Source organism: Aphelocoma coerulescens, chromosome 10 (assembly GCF_041296385.1).
Source record: "Aphelocoma coerulescens isolate FSJ_1873_10779 chromosome 10, UR_Acoe_1.0, whole genome shotgun sequence".
NCBI lineage: Eukaryota > Metazoa > Chordata > Aves > Passeriformes > Corvidae > Aphelocoma > Aphelocoma coerulescens.
In genome coordinates, this window is record NC_091024.1 from 16262557 (window position 1) to 16280882 (window position 18326).

The window sequence follows — 18326 nt, forward strand, 5'->3', positions numbered from 1 at the left end:
GTGCCCAAGGCACTCAAAAACTGAAAAAAAAAATTTACTTAATGATTTTGCAAAGAAAACTCCTACTGCTCTCAGAGATGAATTAAAGTCTCAGAATGTGGAGAATATCAGATATTTTTAAGCTTAGATTCAGCCCATAACAGAGTTCTCATCTATAACCAATGAACACACCAAAATTGTGGACAGCTGTTCTTATCAAGCTGGAAACAGGAACTTCAGGTAGCAGCTGCAAGAGTTCTAAAGACAGGAGATTTTAAAAACAACAAAAAAATAGGCAGTACTAAGCAGGCTGATGAAAGCACATTTCAGCCAACAGGATTTGCTGAAGCAGCTGCAATAGGATTCAGAGCAGTCCTACACTTTCCCTGTTGAAGTGCATCACACCACAGGAGGTGTTCACGACTTCATTCACTATTTCCTACATCAGATGAGCAGGCTTAGGAATTAATAGATAGAAAAAAGAAGGGTACAAACCATGTAAGAGCAACTTCTATGAAATTATAAAGAAAGACTTAGGTATAAGGGAGCACTACAGACATTCCCAATGTACTTACTGCCTGCGTCCACAAACAGTTTAAATTTATTTTTGAGTCAGTCCACAATTTCTTAATATCCATCAACCACGCTAACAGAATTTAGATGTCTAATGTCAGAAACCTCTTAATGCTCTCCTAACACTTCATCGTTCCTTAAAACATGGGCCTCCAAATAATTTTTTAAACATCAAAGAGAATGTCTCTTGCCCATCTGGTCTGCTTACATAGGAGCAACCAGAAAAAGAAATGAAGCGTGAGCAAAACTGGAATATATTGATTTGCAATTTAGAAGTATCTGAACTATAATCCAATGTACACAGATGCATAAATTTTCATACTGGATGATTAACATTTTGCAAATTCTTATCAGTCTTCATTTGTCAAAATTACTTTTCAACTCATTTGCAGTTTTTCCCTTGCTCTGGTTTGCATGCTACTTCATTATAAAGGCACAGAAACCCCTGTCTGAGGGTATTTACCAGAAAACTCACAGTAAAGTAAGCCCATAATTGATGGTTACAGCCAAAACCCCCATATAGATAGAAGCTGCTCCATATACTCAGAACAGAACCAGAGAAGAGACCTGATACTATCTTCAAGTGCAGCTATTAGACAGAGCTCCCCATGGGACTTCCAGGGCAGTGCATTTAATTGCCTGTTCTATCAGCTTTAGAGAAAATGAAATGTTCCTTCCAACTGTGCCAAAGGGTTGGGTGGGGGCCAGGCACATGCCAAGCTTTTGGGCAGCTAAGAGAAGGTTAGAGGCACCAGGTTTGTCTCAGCTCTGATCAGTTATTCTATGAGGACACAAAACATACATTAATAAAAGTTCTTTTGATACTTTACCCATGGGCTGTTTCTACATGGGCAAAGGGCTGGTCTCTCTCAAATGTTGAAACTTTTACAGAGGAAATGTTTCACTGGTGAAAAACTGCCAGGAAGAACCAGAGCATCCATAGATTTCACCCAGAGCCATGTAATGGAAGTCCCACATCCGCACACATTGCCATTCTGGGTACTCTTTCTCCCAGGCAAGCCAAAAACACTTTGTGACTTTAAAAATATTCCCACCTCTCCTCATTATTTGACAATGCCTTCATCTTTGCCCCTGTACTCAATAATTTGGCCACACAAAAAGAAGGCAACATTCATTCTCTCTCAGGCAACAAACAAGTCACTGACACAGTGTTCTGAGTGGCAACCAAACCAAACTTTCCACAGGGATGGCCTCAAAGGGGAATTAAAGGTACAATGCTGAGCTGCTGATGAAGAGGCTTCCTTTGGCTCACAGCAGGGAAGTTAAAAAAAAAAAAAAGAAAAAAAGAGAAAAAGAAAAAAGTGTAGCAGTAGTTCAGTAAAAGTTTTCAACAAGAGAACAGCCCTAGATAGCTGTCTTAAGATTCTTCACCAGGGCAAACAGTGCTTCAAGGACAAGCAGGAAAGTAGCAGCTATTTGAGGCAACTTCATTATAAAATCATTTTTAATAAGCAATCTGAACAAAGAGAGGGAATGCTCTTGCAGAGAAGCCCCCAAGGGATCTTAAGGCTGCCCAGTAAAGTTATTAGGAGGTTACACACAGGGGACAAAACAGCTATTTTATTGGCCTCAGGGGACAGGGTTTAGTTTTCACCTGTTCTCTTTAGGCCTTGGTGCTAGCAGCAGATCCTGTTAACCATCAGTTTTCTGAAGGCTTCTGTTTTGTGAGGGAGAAGTACTGTTTACTTACTTTAGTCTGCACATGAAACACATGAGGTGAAGCTGACAGTACAATGCATAGTAGACAAGTAATTATAAATCAGATCAGTAAAAAAAAAAAATCACAGTGGTTTTCCCTTTAATGCAATTATACAAAATAACTAGCAAATGTTGAGAAATCTTTAGCAGTGGCAGTAAATACAGTATGGAAACTAAAATCAAGGCAGAAGAGAAATCTGGATCTTGGGCTCCATTAAGCTGCAAAAATTAATGTATGCTTGGAGAACTTTGGTGAACAACAGCTCTAGGATATTTGGACACCTGAGAAGCTCAAGAGCTGTCTTCTGCCCCAAATCTGCCTCTTCATTTTCAACAAGCAATGTGCTCTTCTTAGCAACTGCTTGGAGTCAAAGATAGGAAGGCCATGATGCAGGAATGGATCTCTGGCCAGGATGGTGTTAAGAGCACACCTCTGACTCCCGAACAAGACGTTCCTTGGTTTTGGCTCGTTGTGCCGCAGCAGCAACGCAGGCACAGCACTGGGCTCAGGGGCTTGGCAGGACTATGGGCAGCTGTGGAGACACCTGAACTGTCACTCCCAACTTCCCAGCTCTTGTCCCACACTGTGGGCAGTCAAGTCGACCTCCCTGTGGCACAGTCAAGGCCTCCCATCTGCAGTGTAAACTCGAAACATGAATTGCCCCCTTAGTCCAGAGTTCCTGTGTACTTATCAAAGAACACTGAGTCAAGATACACCTCGAGACCAACACCTACAGCCAGATGAGTGTAAGAAGAGTCCCAGAGCTCAATGCAGGAGTGAGGAAAGGGGTTGGGATCTCAGATAGCAGAAGGGATGGGTTTACTTCTCTTTGCCAACAAAGTTGCCAGTTCTTCATACAAAGGGTTTTATTTAGTGTTTAAAATTAAAAGCACACAATTTCCACTTAATTTTCCAGCAGGAGCTCATGTCATTAAAATCAGCACCTAGCTTTGGAAACATTAACTGAAAGGATAATTTCAGTTTAAGTAAGGAACAGTTCACCCAAAATTAAGGAATTCATACAGAGATGCCTACTAACATAATTGTTTAAGAAAAATTAATTTAAATATCTTGATAAATCACAAAATGAAAGATGTTCTTTCTCTCCAAATGGTAATAATTTAGTCTGAATGTATGAAGCAGCTGTCACTTCTGGCCTCAGCTCAGAAAGGCCATGATCCACACTGTGGGGACAGTGCCACGAGACAGTTGAAGCCAGTAAGCAGCACCTAGTTCAAAGCAGTACCTGGTTAATCGAGGCCAGGTAAGAGCACCTCTGCAGGTCTCCACCTCTGCTCTGACGAGTGTGTGTCATTCAGAGCCAGGGCCCCTGGTTCTTTTCTGCTGCAGAACAATATTCCAAAGGATGGTAGCAGCTCTGGACAGAAAATTGTGAGGAAGGCTTGTAAAATCTATGTCGTTTTTACTATCTTACAAACGCCAGGTAAGCAAATGACTGAATGTATCTGGACATCAGTGCAGATATGAAGTCCAGCTATGCAATCAAACTCCTTCAAAGCTTCTGACTGTGGCTCTTCACAACTCAGACAGTGAGAGAAAGAAGGTTCCATTACATCCTGGATTCAGTACAATATTAGCCTTCCGGGTGCATCTGCAGGAAACCACCCCTTACTTGGAAAGGCAGTCAAGTTCAAATTCATTTAAGAAAGTCAGCACCCAAGATAAAAAAGGGATCTGAAGAAAAATAAGGTGATTGATTTGCGTGATAGGTCTGAGTCACAAGTGGTCTGGTAGAGGTCACGAAACTAATTACATGAATTGTGGCAAGATTTAGATTTAAGATGTCGGAAACTAAATATTACACACTTCAGAACAGCCTAAAGCCAAGTCAGTCAGTATTAAATGCCAGGTCCTTTGCAGCCTTCTGCTTCCCAGAATTTCAGATTTTTATCATCACTGATACAATGATACCCCTCTGAATTTGCAAAAAGGGTGAAGTTGTGCAAAGTTACAATTCACTTGGAATACTTTTCTATTCAGAGCATGAGAGATGGCAGGAAGAGGGTTGTTTTACAAATATTAGTGCCAACCAAATGATCAGAAAAGAATCTCAGTCATGTCTTCCTCGAGTCAAAAAAGAACTGAAGACCAGAAGTCCCACTTGGTGTGGAAGATGAGACAGGACTTCTCTACCATCTGACAGACTACTACCATCTGACTACTACTACTTACCTAAAGTTATGGTTAACCTGACAAATAGCCATGTGAGCTTAAGAGAATAATTCTACAAACAGACAGAAGGCATGAATTTTTTCTTCAAAAGCCTGTTTAATCTTGAACTGAACAAAGAAGGGCATTTTTGGTGTGGGTAACACTTATTCCCTTAGTGCTGCTTGGAAGACTATTGCACTCCCTGTTTAAAAGTGTCAGGTTTTGCAACATTTAAACTGTGATAAAGAGAAAATGTGGAGAAGCACCAATGAAGTGGAATACTTGGATAAAATGGTTGCCTCAAAAAGGATAAAAACCTCTCAGGTTTTATTTAGATAGTTACATTATGAAAGACCTGCATTTTTTCAGCATTACAATATTGCATGTGTACAAATATTAAGCTACTGTTAGATTCAGAACTACTTGAGCACCTGCCATCAGCACAGGAGTTCAGTTTCAGCTGACAGGACACTTTTGTCACAGACTAATGCCAAGAAGAGGATAAAACGTACCCAAACCCTCAAACAATAAACCCCGGAACAATTAAGTACTGGAGACAGACCACCACCAACTTCAGAACCTGCAGAAGTAAAACAGCTGTTAGGGTGAAGTCTGAAAAGGATTAACCTGATATTTGAAATGCATTATGTATCAAACTTTCTGGCATTATGTTAAAAAATATTCTTTTTCTCCACTAATTTCTTTCCTCTTCTCCACTCATTTTCTCCACTCCATTTCTTTCTCCCTAATTAAAGCAAAAGGTCACTAGAAATAAGTGGTAGTTCACAGTCAGTCAACACCCTTATATGCCACACATCGTAAATTTCATACACATTTCTAAAAATCAGTGCAGGCAATGCATATACACTTCACAAAGTGTTTGCAAGAATGTTTTTTTGGAATTTCTTTGCAGAAATCTTACTCTATGTAACTTCATTAGGATAAATTATTTATACTGACACAAAGTGATAGGCAAATTCTAGATCATATCTTGGTGCACAAACTCTGTCATTTGTAGTTGCTAATAACTCAGACTTTAAAATTGTTGTATTTAGGTGTTTATATTAATTTTTTTTTTCTAACTCATTCCAAAACTGTGAATTTTATTGGCTACTTTTTCTATTCAATAAAAAAACCTAATTCTAGGCAACAAGGGGAAAAAAAGCTTATTGTGCATGATGCTGAAATGCCAAAGACGCACAATTTACTTCTGTTCCTGCTCTATGAGCATTTGTCATAACAGAAATGAATTCTAAAAGAAATTCAACCAAAACTGAACGAAACCTCATACATATTTGCTAGAAAATGTAGCTTACATTTTCATCATGCCAATTACAGCATATTGCTCCTTCTATTTTAATCCCTTCTTAATGGGCAAGCTTATCTTCCCATTATTCAGGGAACTTTTCTGTTCATGCTTCAGCAATTGCATGACAACTGATTAACAAATCGGGGAACTACTCTTTGACAGTTCTCTTAGAAAAGCACAGAGTTCTCAACATGAAAGACACTGGGACCCTAATTTCTGTTTGAACTAGATGAAAGGCCTTGTATGGTGAGCAGTACTAATCATCTCTCACAGTCAAGGAACACATCTTTTTTTCATCACAGGCCTGAAATGGCTTCAGCTGAGACACAGGGTGACAACACTGCACCGGTCTGGCATGGGTGAGGAGCCTGTTTCCTGTGCTCTTTAGGTCTGTGATTATTACTTGATCTTCCCTACAAAATTCCCAATACTGGAGCTAGAACCACGGCTCTGTAGGTCAGTTCAGGCACTGCTGTACAAAAACTAGGGTGTTTTTGACTGATACCCAGGCGGGTGTTACAAACCACCATTCATCTCTACACAAGGCCCGAGCTGGCACAAACACCCAACTACTGAGCACCTCTAGAGAGGGGGGGGTGGCCCCACACCAGGGCTGAGCCCATGGGCAAGGCTGTGTGAGGAAGCTGGACACTGCCTGGCCTGCGGATATACAGAGCACTTCAGTCTCCTGTGCTGTCAATCCCAGACAGCACAAGCGCAAATATTCACCAAAAATACCAGGGTCAAATCCTGCCCTCAGCTGCCTGCCTGTAGCTCTCATTAAGTTCAATAAAACCATCACTCAGCCAAAGAGGGTCTAGCCCTCACAATGAATTAAGCAGCAAGCCCACCTAAGCAGAAGAGGACCATCATGCTCTAAAAGTTTGAAACATTTAAAATTTGTTTCAAAACTCACACAAATCAGCTTCTCATTTGAAATTCTTAAATCTGCTTTTTAACTCTACACAGTGAGAATTCATCATCTCAAGTCAGATTTTTTTACTCCACGAGTATTATAAAACCAGGAATGAAATAAGAATGAAAGCCAGACAAGACACTTTACAATGACCTAGAAGCTGCAGTGAACATAGTTCAAATGCATAAAATGCATATGTATTTATAAATTTTGAGCAGCCTACCACCTGTTTAGAGGGCTTTCATGAGAGTAAATAGCCTCGGCTTTAGCCTACTCCTGTTTCACATCCTGCACAAGTACAATTCTCGCACTGCCAGATTTCCAAACCTCCACAGTATCTGAAGTATCTCAACATATCTCCGTCAGCTAAAAATTGCAGTATTTTCTTGGAATTATGCCTCTAGCTCCCTACAGGGTAGATAAGAGTCGACCCCCAGAAACGACGTCTTTGAAGAGGCTTTGGAATAAAGGTATATGTAAGTAAATGCACACATCCACAGCCACATCCAAGGCTGCCATTTATAGGGGCTGTTTGCTTACATGGTTGAGAGCACAACAATAACCTCCTCTTTTCCATCAGGTTCCTTCAGCACAAGCAGAGAATGATTAATCTTATAGATTAATGCACAGGAAGGGACAGAAGATGTACAGTTAGATTATTTTGATTTGAACCCTACTGCATATATAACAGACATAAAACCAACCATTCCCCTCACCTGTATTTTCTAGATATGTTAATTATCAGCCAGCTGTAAGATAGAGTAAGGAATTCTGCCCTTCCTCACAACTTTCTTTTTCTGCCCTCTGACTTAACAGATATGCGAGTACCACATACACACACACACACATTGTACATCTAATGACACTTTGGGCAAGGACTGAAACCCCTAAGGCAGAAAAAACACCAGAATTTTTAAAATGGAGCTTTCTCAGGCCAGACCAACACCAATTAATCTGAGAGCCACAGCACAGCCTAACAGAAATTCCATTTGTGAGAGAAAGCCAAATCAAAAGTTATTACTTACATGTATGAGTCTTCTTTGTTACAGAAATACCTGTAGGGAAGAAACGACACCAGTGTTAGCAAAGCAACCACTGAGTAAATTCTTCTGACATATATTTCATCATTAATCTATTTTATCAGACACACAGCAGCCACTCTAAAAAAGGAATGAAAATTGCCATGTTAAAGGTGGAAGGATCTCCCCTCTGTGTGAAGACTTTAATGGTATATTCTCTCCCTATACCTCCCCAGTAAATGTTTAAACATGCATTGCTTCAGCTTTTCTGCTGGAATGCATATCTCCACACTGCTGGTTTAGAACTGCAGCTGATACAAAAAGAAGATACCAGCACAGTTATGGAAGCCCCCTTTATTTTCCATGGCTAAAAATTTTCCCACACTCCTATTAACCAGTGTCCATCAAACCACCCAGACAGAACAGATTTGAGCAGCACAAGTCGTTTGCTGTGTTATTAAGTTGAAGCAGTTCCTTGATGGCAAGCTGTAGCTTATGCTCATTAAAACCAAATGAACAGCTCTCTCAGTATGACTATTGCCTGCCATAATTCCAAGCCAGATGCAAACATCTCCAAGCTGCTGAAGATACACTTTCTGAAGTAATAAAGATGTTTTCATGCTAGACAGGCATGTGGCAGCAATCACCAATGATGGTCCAGTGCCAGTAAAATTTGAGAGGCATTTTAAAGAAAGCAACAGAGTGAACAGAATGCGGCAAAATTCATAATACCAAATAAAGATAAAATTAACTCTGTTAAATGTCATTGGAATTCATGCTTGAATACAAACAATATTGTCTCCACTTTTGTAGATAACTGGTGATGTACTCAGACCCATCAGTATTTAAGCTTCACTCTCCTTGGGGGTAATTTTATGAGATGACAAGAAAGAGATTACTGGAAGCAGTACAAGTACCTGAAACATTTCATTTGTGATTGAGGCCTGTAATGAAATTTTGGAATTGGGATTGTCTGGCTTAATATTCATGAAAGACAGAAAGACCTGAAATTCCTTTGCTACCCTCCAACTCCTTCAACCACCTCTTCCAAAACAAATTACTATGGAAAAAAATAGACTTTTATTTCAGGCTTCTTGGTTGTGGAACATCTCAGGGAGGCAGTAAATTGCAAGAACTCAGAAAACTGTAGACACCGTATTTGCAAATATAGAGCTAACTTCCAAAGCCAACAGTTTCAAATCATTCATGTTTTTGATAGATACATAAAACCGTAGCGCCAATCCTAAATATTTAGCTATCAAGTTTGACATAACTGTCATGAGGACTTTTTTTTTTAATTGCATTTATGTTGCTATTGGTGTTTTGGTTTTGAACTACCAAGCTCTACAAGTGTGAGTACTGGGACCTTTGTTTTCCCTGGAAAGAAAAGCTAAGAGACTTTAGGCTTTGGGAAGTGAAGTTCTGAGTAGTTCCTTTGGGCAGTTTTGTAAATGTGAGACACTGGTAAGCAATTTACAGAAATCAGGATACTAGAACTTGATTATATACGTGTATTAACTTAAATTGAAAGGCCCTGGCCAAATGTGCACATTCCTCATGCAAGGAATTAGTGTTATAGCCACAAACTGTAGAGCCAAGGTAATCAATAAAAACAAAAAAAACCCCTTTGGATATAAGTAGTTACTACAAGGGGCAAATTCATGCTTTAAATTCATAATTTGTAAGAGCAAAACTTCTCAGATTTTCATTCCAGTCCAACCATTAGTGACTGGCTCAGAGCAGGTGACACAGGACAGGAGGGCATGATGAGGAGGTGAGCACCGTTATAGGAACAATGGCTTAGGGCAAGAAGAGGGCCAGAGGGAGAAGGAGCAGAGAGATCTGAGGCACCTACATCAAAATGCATTAATGATATTAATGCAGTTTTTGATATGAGTACAAACCCCCTTCTCTAGGTTTTTCCAAGGGTCTGCCTCACCCTTTGAATTGGAAATTACAGCTGCTCTTGGCCCATTGGCTCTTCTACCAAGGAAAAGCATTTTTGCTGCTGTTTGACTTCTTGAGTGACCCCTGAACAGCAGATACAGCTCCTGACAGCATCCTCATCTTCACAAACTGTCCTAACATCCCCTTGGCAGACACTCTTGCCCTGCCCTTGCCTATCTGGCCAATTCCTACCATTTTAAGGATGTTTTATGGAATGGAAATGAAGAGGAAAAGGTCTTAAACATGAACACCATTTGCAAAACTTCCTCTCCCAACACTGGTGCTAATAAATGGATACAGCAGTGCTCTTTCAGCATTATGGGAGCCATATGCATACTTTTCTCAGAAAATAATGCTTTCTGTAAAATCACTTTGAACAGAAAGTGCTTATGCTGTCACTTCTGATTACTCACAGCCTCTTCACAATGGGATTTGCCACAGCACAAAACCGACTTAGCTGTATTCGCTGACTGAGGGCCCACTTCCCCCGATACATGAAACACTGATGGAAATATTAGTGCTTATACTTTTCTAACTAATTTACTGATATTTTTTTTTTTTAATGTGACATGTGTCGTGGGTTTTTCCAAATCAGATGTTTCCATAATAATTTACTGATTATCATCTGGTAAGACCTTTTAGCTGGTTTATGCAGATATTTTTAGATAACCTTTTAAAGCAACAGCTTAGAGGTAGGTATTTTTGCATCTTCTTCATCATTCCACTGGTGGTTGCACTGAAAGCAAAGTATTTTGCTTTGAGCTGTGGTTTTAAAGTAGCTGCAATCTGGTGGAACAAGGATAAATGTTGCCAGTGAGTTCAACAGGATTAGCTTTAAATTAATCAGTAATCTTCAGTGATGTAAAATAAGTTATGAATTTTTAAGTAGCCTTCCTTTTCACACAGGTAACTCTAAGTGACTAGAAAAACTGAGCAAAAAATGTACCAGCATATCCAAAAAGTCATTTAAATTAGATATATTATAACTTGTGCTTTAAATATAAACACTGAAGATGCAACACTGTGATCAGGTTTAGTCGCAGGAGGCCAATGACTGCTATTCAGAACATGCAAGGTAGACAATAATAACAACCTAGAAATGAGTGTATTGAGGAAAAAAAAATCAGTCAGAAAACCATGTAATGTAAAAAGGGGGAGTTACAAGATCTCCAGCTCTCTCTGGGCCAGTGCTATATCCCACTTACATCTCCATGGGAATGCCTCTCCTGTGCAGGCAACAGCATCAGTTCTCTTAAAATCAACAGGAGCTCTTGAGAAACTAATTCTGCAAGTCCAACACACATCAGTAATTTTCTTCACAAGATTAGGCACGATGACCAAATATAGCTCTTGTTTGTAAATACTTCTGGGACAGGACCGTCAGTTTATGTAGATTTGAGTAGACATCATGTAATAAAACCTAAAGCCAACACAGCACTGAAAGACGAAGATTTATTTTTAATAAGTAGAGCACAAAGAACCTACTGATGCCTTTAAAAATGTTACCTAATATAAAATCCCATTTTTAAATGGGTTTCATTTCAAAATGTTATAGACTGGAGAAATAAGTGACTGCTTGACACTGCCAGAGTTCCATTCTCACTGAACAACAAACAGAAAAAACATAAAGAGAGGAAGAAACAACACTGTAACTTCAGTGTTGCTAATATAGAAAGACTTCCTGACTTAACCAACTAGACTTCAAAGTAAAGCAAAGGAAATGTCATGAAAATACCACAGTATATCACTGCCATGGTTATCAGTGAGTGAAAGTTTCAGTATTACAGTTATCACAGAATGTATCACTTCCGCAGTGCAATTTGACATTCCTGATCAACACCAAATCTTAAACAAATTAACTTCTTAGACTTTTCATCATGGCTATGCAGTGATCTTTGCAACAATAATCGATTTTTTTTTTTTTTTAAATGAAAAGAACTTCTACACCATTCCCTTTCCCCCTCCCACTAACAGTATGTAATTTGCCATGATGGGTGGTATTTACAAAAATAGCTTGCTGAATGCAATGAACTTTGAAAAGAGTATCTACCAACAGAGACAGGATATTCTTTTGCAAGCAGTTAGCCTGACTGACCTTCACTAGCCAACTTCAAATAGAGATAACAATGTCTTCAAGTACAAAAAAAGACTCAGATATTTTATACATCACAGGCTATTTCTCACAGTTGCCCATCCAAATAAAGCAGCATAATGAAACACTGCTTACTCTGTGAACCCAGATCCCTGCTGCTGTTGTACAGTTGTCAACTTCCCATATTTCAAGGGGAAAACACACTTTGATGTATAGAAAGATAAGTAAAAAGGCCCCTGTCTGGCAGAATACATTACTCTACAAAACACCAAAGAAGAATATTCTTGAGTGCAGTTTTCTTAAACCTCCAAGAAAACTCCCCCTCAGAAGTTTGTATGGATAAACACAGGCATCACCAGCAGAGCTCACAGCTAATCTCCAGGACTTCTGTTAAGCACCACAGTGTTTCCCTTTGCCCTGCTTTTTGTGCCCAAATCAGGTGATTAACACTGCTCTGATGACAGCACATCTCTGTAGATGCTCTGTGTATAAGATGCTTTGCTCATGTGGGTGTGTGTATCAATACATGGGTTTTTTTGCCTTTCTCCTACCCTCCCCTCAAGCCAGCATTATGTCCCTACCATGTTCTGGAAGTTAGGTGTTTTATGATGGATTGGAAATCTTGGAGAAAAAAACCCCAAACCTTAAAATTTTAAACTCCAAGCCTCCTGCCTGACATATGGTGTAAAATCAGGAAGAAAAAATATTACAAGCTTGGATCCCACTGTGTTTCATCCTGTCACTCCACTTCTCCTTTACTGTCACCACACAAAGCTGGAAATTACAGCAGAAGATTATATGTAACACCTGGGCACTTGCAGAGAACCGACCAAGGCAGAATAATAGATTTGGGTGTATTCAGAAAAGAGTTCATTCTCTCAGGAACTTTCTTAGTGGTTTCTATTAAAGTCTGTATGGATCTCTGGCTTGAAGGAGTTTTGTGATCCTTGGGGGCTATTGTTTACACTGACCAAGGTGAAATAACACACATAGAAGTACTGCAAGCACAACTTAAGAGATTTTTTTTTAACCCAAGAAAATCATGTAGCAAAACAGTGTCCTTGTCTAGGACAGAAGAGCTGACAGTGATGATCAGCACACACTACTGAAAGTACTCCAAGTAATTTGACTATTTTGTTTCGAAACTAGACACTAATGCTTATAGTTCACTCAAGAAAAAAATTAAAATTACCTTCTAGGGTAGCACGGATCAAGGACAACAGCCACAAGACATGTACAAACAAGGAAGTTTTCCACAATTATGACACCACCCCTCCAAAAAAACCCAAAACCCAAATGTCTCTTTTTATAAAAAGCAACAACTTAAAATATGATCACACCATTTTTAATGTAACATTCCAGATTTTCCCAGACTTTTTCACATCTTTTATTGAAAAGGAAAGATCTTATGATGTTAAACAAGGTTTTAGGTTTTTTCAGCAAGTCTAGATTAATCACATTCTCAAGTCCACAGGTACATAATAAAGTCATAGGAATCAAGGTTGACCTGAGTGCCTCAGTACTGAAAAAACCCCCAGCCTTTCTATCCTAAGATTCACAGCTGTTCCTTGTACCTAAAGTCTATCAACAAATTATTCACAGTTATATTTTTAAGGGGTTGCTTTACTATTACTGCTTAAATCATATGGTTATATCAGCATTAGCTACAGGAAATTTTCCAGAACATACAGGAAATTTTCCAGAACACAATTTTTTTTGCTTTTTACTCAAATATGGATACAGAATATTTGCAATAGACCCAAGATTAAAACACCCAAGGATTTTTAAAAAATGTTTTGACATTATTTTACTGAGGTAGATGACTTTTTTAGCCCTTCTAACTCAGACTGGCTTCCTACTTCTGAGAGTGACTTTCTGCATCATCTAAGCATTTTATGACTTCATTTTTCAGCAGCTGACAGCCTGCCCTACCTTTAAAGTGAGAGTAGTATCTGTGAAAATGTGAATACAAACGACTTCTTTCAAAGTTACAGAGTATTCATAAGAGAGAAATCGCCACTGTCCTGAGATACCTGTCACCTGTACAACTGACAGTGAAAAGAATTCCATGCTCTTTCTAGACTTTTCCCAAATAAAAAATTCCTAACAGACTCCAGACCGATTTTCTGATGCCAAAACTTCTCCGAATTGTAAAGATGATGAACTTTAATAATGTCTTCCTTCTTGCACAACCTCACTGCCAGTCCCTCTGAGCCTTAACATATTTTTGTCTACACTGGGAAAAAATAACAAAGAACCTGCATTAAATAACCATAATGTTCTTACATGACAAATGTCGCCAGACAGTAGATGAAATATCCATCCCACATTTATACTGTATTCCACACATTAAAGTCAAAGATAGTTCAGAACCGTATGTAAGACTGTTTCCAGCAGGAGTCTTTATAGGAAGACCACAACTCAGCTTTGTTTTAAGGACTATTCGTTACACAACTCACCAAGCAGATCACAAGGATTTCAAAACAGCCTGGCAGAGCAGCGCAGTTACATGGACAGAATCCAGGCCAATGTACGTAAAGTTGCAGGAATCCAAGCAAGCACCTCCAGTCCTTGGGACGGACAAACAGGGTGTAAAGAACCTCATAATTTCCTAAAATCTGTCACAGACTTCATACTGTACCTTTGCTTGAGCCTTGCTGCAAGTCCCTGTTTCAGTTTATCAGTGACGGGAGAGCCTTGGCAGGAGCACGGCAGACACCACTGCAGGCACCACACGTTTTCCTCCCCATGACATTCAAAGAACAGAGTCCCCTTCAGCTGAAGGCTCTGTCCTATCCGCACATCAATTAGGAAGAGTTTGTTTAACTTGCACTAGATATATGGGCAAGAAGCTCTGCAATATGTCCAGTCTCCTGAGGGGAGAATCATTGAAACATTTAGGTTGGAAAAGAGCTCCAGGACCACTGAGCCCACCCATGGCCTACCACTGCCAGTTTTATCCCTGAGCCATGTCCCTCCAAGCCAATCCTCACAGTTGGCCACTTGATTCACTGACTGCAGTTCTATCTTAGCGTGAGCTTGGACAACGAAAACATCCCAGCAGGTGCAAACGTGACACAAGCAGCACCATTTCTGCAAACTCCCTGCTTGCAGGTATTAGAAGGAGTCAAGCAGCAGCAGGTTTGGCCCATGCACATGACACGTGTGTGCTGGAGTCCCCACAGCACATGCCACTGTACAGGCAGGGATGGTGCTTTTCTCCTCCATTTTGAAGCATAAACTTACTCTTTACTTGTCTGCTGTCCCAGATCTCCCATATCGGACACCTCATCCAAGGACATTTTTCAAGTAATTTCAAAGCAACATTTCACTTAAACATTGCTCTTATCAAAGCCTTTCAGGCTGCTTTGTTCAAGACTACTGAAACCTCACAGTTAAAAGCATGAGCCTGGCCTCCAAGAGTTCAGGGTATTTCCATAAAATCCAGAAAAGTGTCAAACTACAAATAAAATGGAGGGTGGGGGCTGTCTTCCTGTACGTTACCTCAGACCAACCGTGCATGGAAATCAAACTGTCCTTCAAGCAGAACTGAAATTCTCAGAGAGAGGCCCAGGACCTGAGATACCAGCTGAGATAACAACCACAAGGCTGCAGCAGTCCTGATTACACCAAGCCTCACCTCGAGGCAGTCCTTCTAGATGGGAGATAAAGGAAGCCTCAGTGCCCCAATTCTGTGCCTTCAGGTACCTAGAACTGCGATGTGAACATCTTCACACAGGCTGCCAAAGCTCTTTAACTATGCAAACAAAACCAAAATGTAACAAAATCAAACGGCTGCAGTCCTTTACTTACAATTTGTGCAATAGGAATTCATTATTTAAGAACATTGCCAAGTCCAACACATTGCATTATGATTTAAAATTATCTGATGGATATTCTTATATCAGGCAAGGGAAAATAACGGGTTTCTATTTAGAACACACTTCAAGATAAAATAGTAGATTATTTTTCTTATTATTCGACCCTATCATATCTTCCAATAAAATCAATTGTTTTTATTATATCTATTTATCTTCTATGCTCTCACTGAACCTTCAGAGACAACCAATGAAATGGTTGACCAGAAAAAACCTGTTCTTGAGCTGTCCATAAGTAGGATATGATCATAAAACTCTGCCAATGCTGGCATAAAAAACAGTCAGACAGTAGACAGGGTGCAAGGTGACCTGCCAGTGAGTTACACATCCAACTGTTCTCCTTCCTCTTGATCTTGGTCAAATAGTTTGTCTTCTCTTTAAATAATGAGATCATCAAGACTGCTGTCAGTTCAAAAATTCAAAAACTCATTACCAGTTCACACATCAGTCTTAAATGCTTGGTTCTCAGGAATAACCATGAAAAAAAAAGAGCATTCAACTTGAGTTCTTAAGCAAAATATGCCTAATTAAAAACTATAGATAACAATTATTCTAACACCCTTCTGTGAGACATTAAATTTGTACATTCGTAAGTAAAAAGAGAGAATCACCTACAATTTATTCATGTATTTGAAGCAGAGCAATTCTTGAGTGTAGCCAAACAAAAATGCTACTTGTTCCTGCCCCTTGAAGCCAGTGGTGATTGTATACGGCAGGCAATTTCTAGCAAATGGAAGTCTTCATGGAAACACAGTATTATACATTAAGGATGTTCTTAACCCATGTCAAACCAAATTTTCAGCTTCACAGAGTTTTAACTGCCACATAAAGTGAAGGCAATAGACAAATATCATTATTTGTATCACAAAATTGCCAATACCAATGAGAACAGCACATTGCTACTAAGTTTTTTTCTGTACCCCATGCCATAACTTTAGCAGTTCCTACTGTTCTACTACAAATGCTGCTTGGTCAGCTCTGTGACATGATCATTCTAATGACAAACAGATCCATGGGCATTTCAAATGTACAATGCTGATGTCAGTGGAGAGAAGCTGGCCAGCTTATAAATTGGGATGAAAAAGGTTGCAGGAAAGTTACAAAGTAATTGGAACTCACTGTGAATTTTACCTGAGAGATGGCATTTTGACCAGCACAATCCCCCCGATACAACACTGAGAGGGCTCCTCTGCTGAGCTGGAGGAAACGGCACGGGGGAAGGACACCATCGAGTGATTTATCAACCCCATTTGCTCTGACATCCAAGTCGCTCTGGGACATCTCTGATCCAAATATAGCCACAATAAAGTTCAGGTTAACTTTTGAGAGCAAGCAGGAATATCATACAAGGTGAGATGCTTGCAAGCTACCAGCACTTTTTTTTCCTGGTCAATTCCTTCTCTTACTTACAATCTACCCAGACTATTGCACTTTACTTAGTCACTCTTGTGACTAACTGTAGGTAGAGATATAATGTTTGCAAAAACGTGAGGAATTCAGTCAAGAAGACTACAAACACACAAAAACCACCAACAACGACACTCAGTATCTTGGGATTTGCCTAAGATTCATCCCACACTGAAAAGTAGGCAATTCTACCATGTGCTTTCCTTGGTGTTCCTGGGTTGGCTTTTTTGCAGTACTTCCCATCATCAAGTTAGGGCTTATTATGCTCAAAACCCAAACCCTATCTGCAGTTTACAGACAAAGAAACAGAAGCTAAGTACTTACGTAACTCCAAGTCACGTATTTATAAACTGAGCTGCCTGGCTTATAGCAGCAATCTTAATTCAAAAACTCCCCAAGCAAGAATTTTCTCACTGCATCTTTCACAATCAGTTCATGACTTCATCTAGATGACTGAGATACCACAAAAGAAGCAATATAACGTGTCTGAGGACCAGAATTTTAATGTGCATCTCATACTGCAATCCACATATATTTTAGAAATTAAATTTGGGCCTCTGTTCTAGAAGTAGCTCCTGTAATAGTGTGCTGAGGTCACAGTATTACTTATGCGCTGAAATCTCACAACGAATACACAGAAAATAAATGTTTACTGAATGTTCTTCAAATCATCCCATAGTGTAAAATAAATAATTCCACACTGACTACAGAGGATTCAGTGCTGTTTTGTAGATTTCTACAGGATTTAAAATGGCAGCTGTCTCATATGGTGGTTATTCCTCCCAGCAACCCCTTGCAAAATCACAAAGTGCATTAGGCTGGCTAAATTCCTTGGTTCACCACAATGGCTTTCATCTATTTAACATCTTGGATAAAATTGGCCCACTGTGCATCAAATGAAGCCAGCTTTGGGTATCAGGTTCCTACTATAACTGGATTATTTTAAGTTTAATTAAAGGTCATCAATATTTTTAATAAGGTGCATATTTTCTTTGCTCTGCTTTTCTGCAAAGTATTTATAAGGTAATATTTTTGATATAGAAAAATGGATCCCTCACACATTATTTATCAATCCCAACTGAATATTTCAGCTGCAAAGAGCTTGTACATTTGCCTTTCAATATTCTTCTGAGGCTGTCTCCTATCACAGTAACTTTTTCTTTTTTTTAATATCAAAATATACCGAGGTCGAGTCTCAACTTCTCACTGCTTTGCTCTCCTGAGGAAAAGAAGCAAGATTCTATTATGTCGTCTTCAACAGCTGCAATGAATGAGGGGAAACCAGGGAGAGAGAAGGATTTGTGCTAGAAGCTC

General features: G+C 39.5%; 1 protein-coding gene across 40 annotated transcripts in view; it reads right to left on the bottom strand.

Annotated features, from left to right (window-relative positions):
• RORA (RAR related orphan receptor A) overlaps nucleotides 1–18326 on the bottom strand; it is a 480592-nt gene that overhangs the window by 100729 nt on the left and 361537 nt on the right. For 39 of the 40 annotated variants that reach the window (XM_069026282.1, XM_069026290.1, XM_069026284.1 and 36 more), the window contains one exon: nucleotides 7695–7724. In XM_069026282.1, the coding sequence (XP_068882383.1) occupies nucleotides 7695–7724 (30 nt within the window). Of the gene's footprint in view, nucleotides 1–7694; nucleotides 7725–10840; nucleotides 10918–18326 lie in introns of those variants that run through there. The other variant, XM_069026321.1, reaches the window with a different exon arrangement.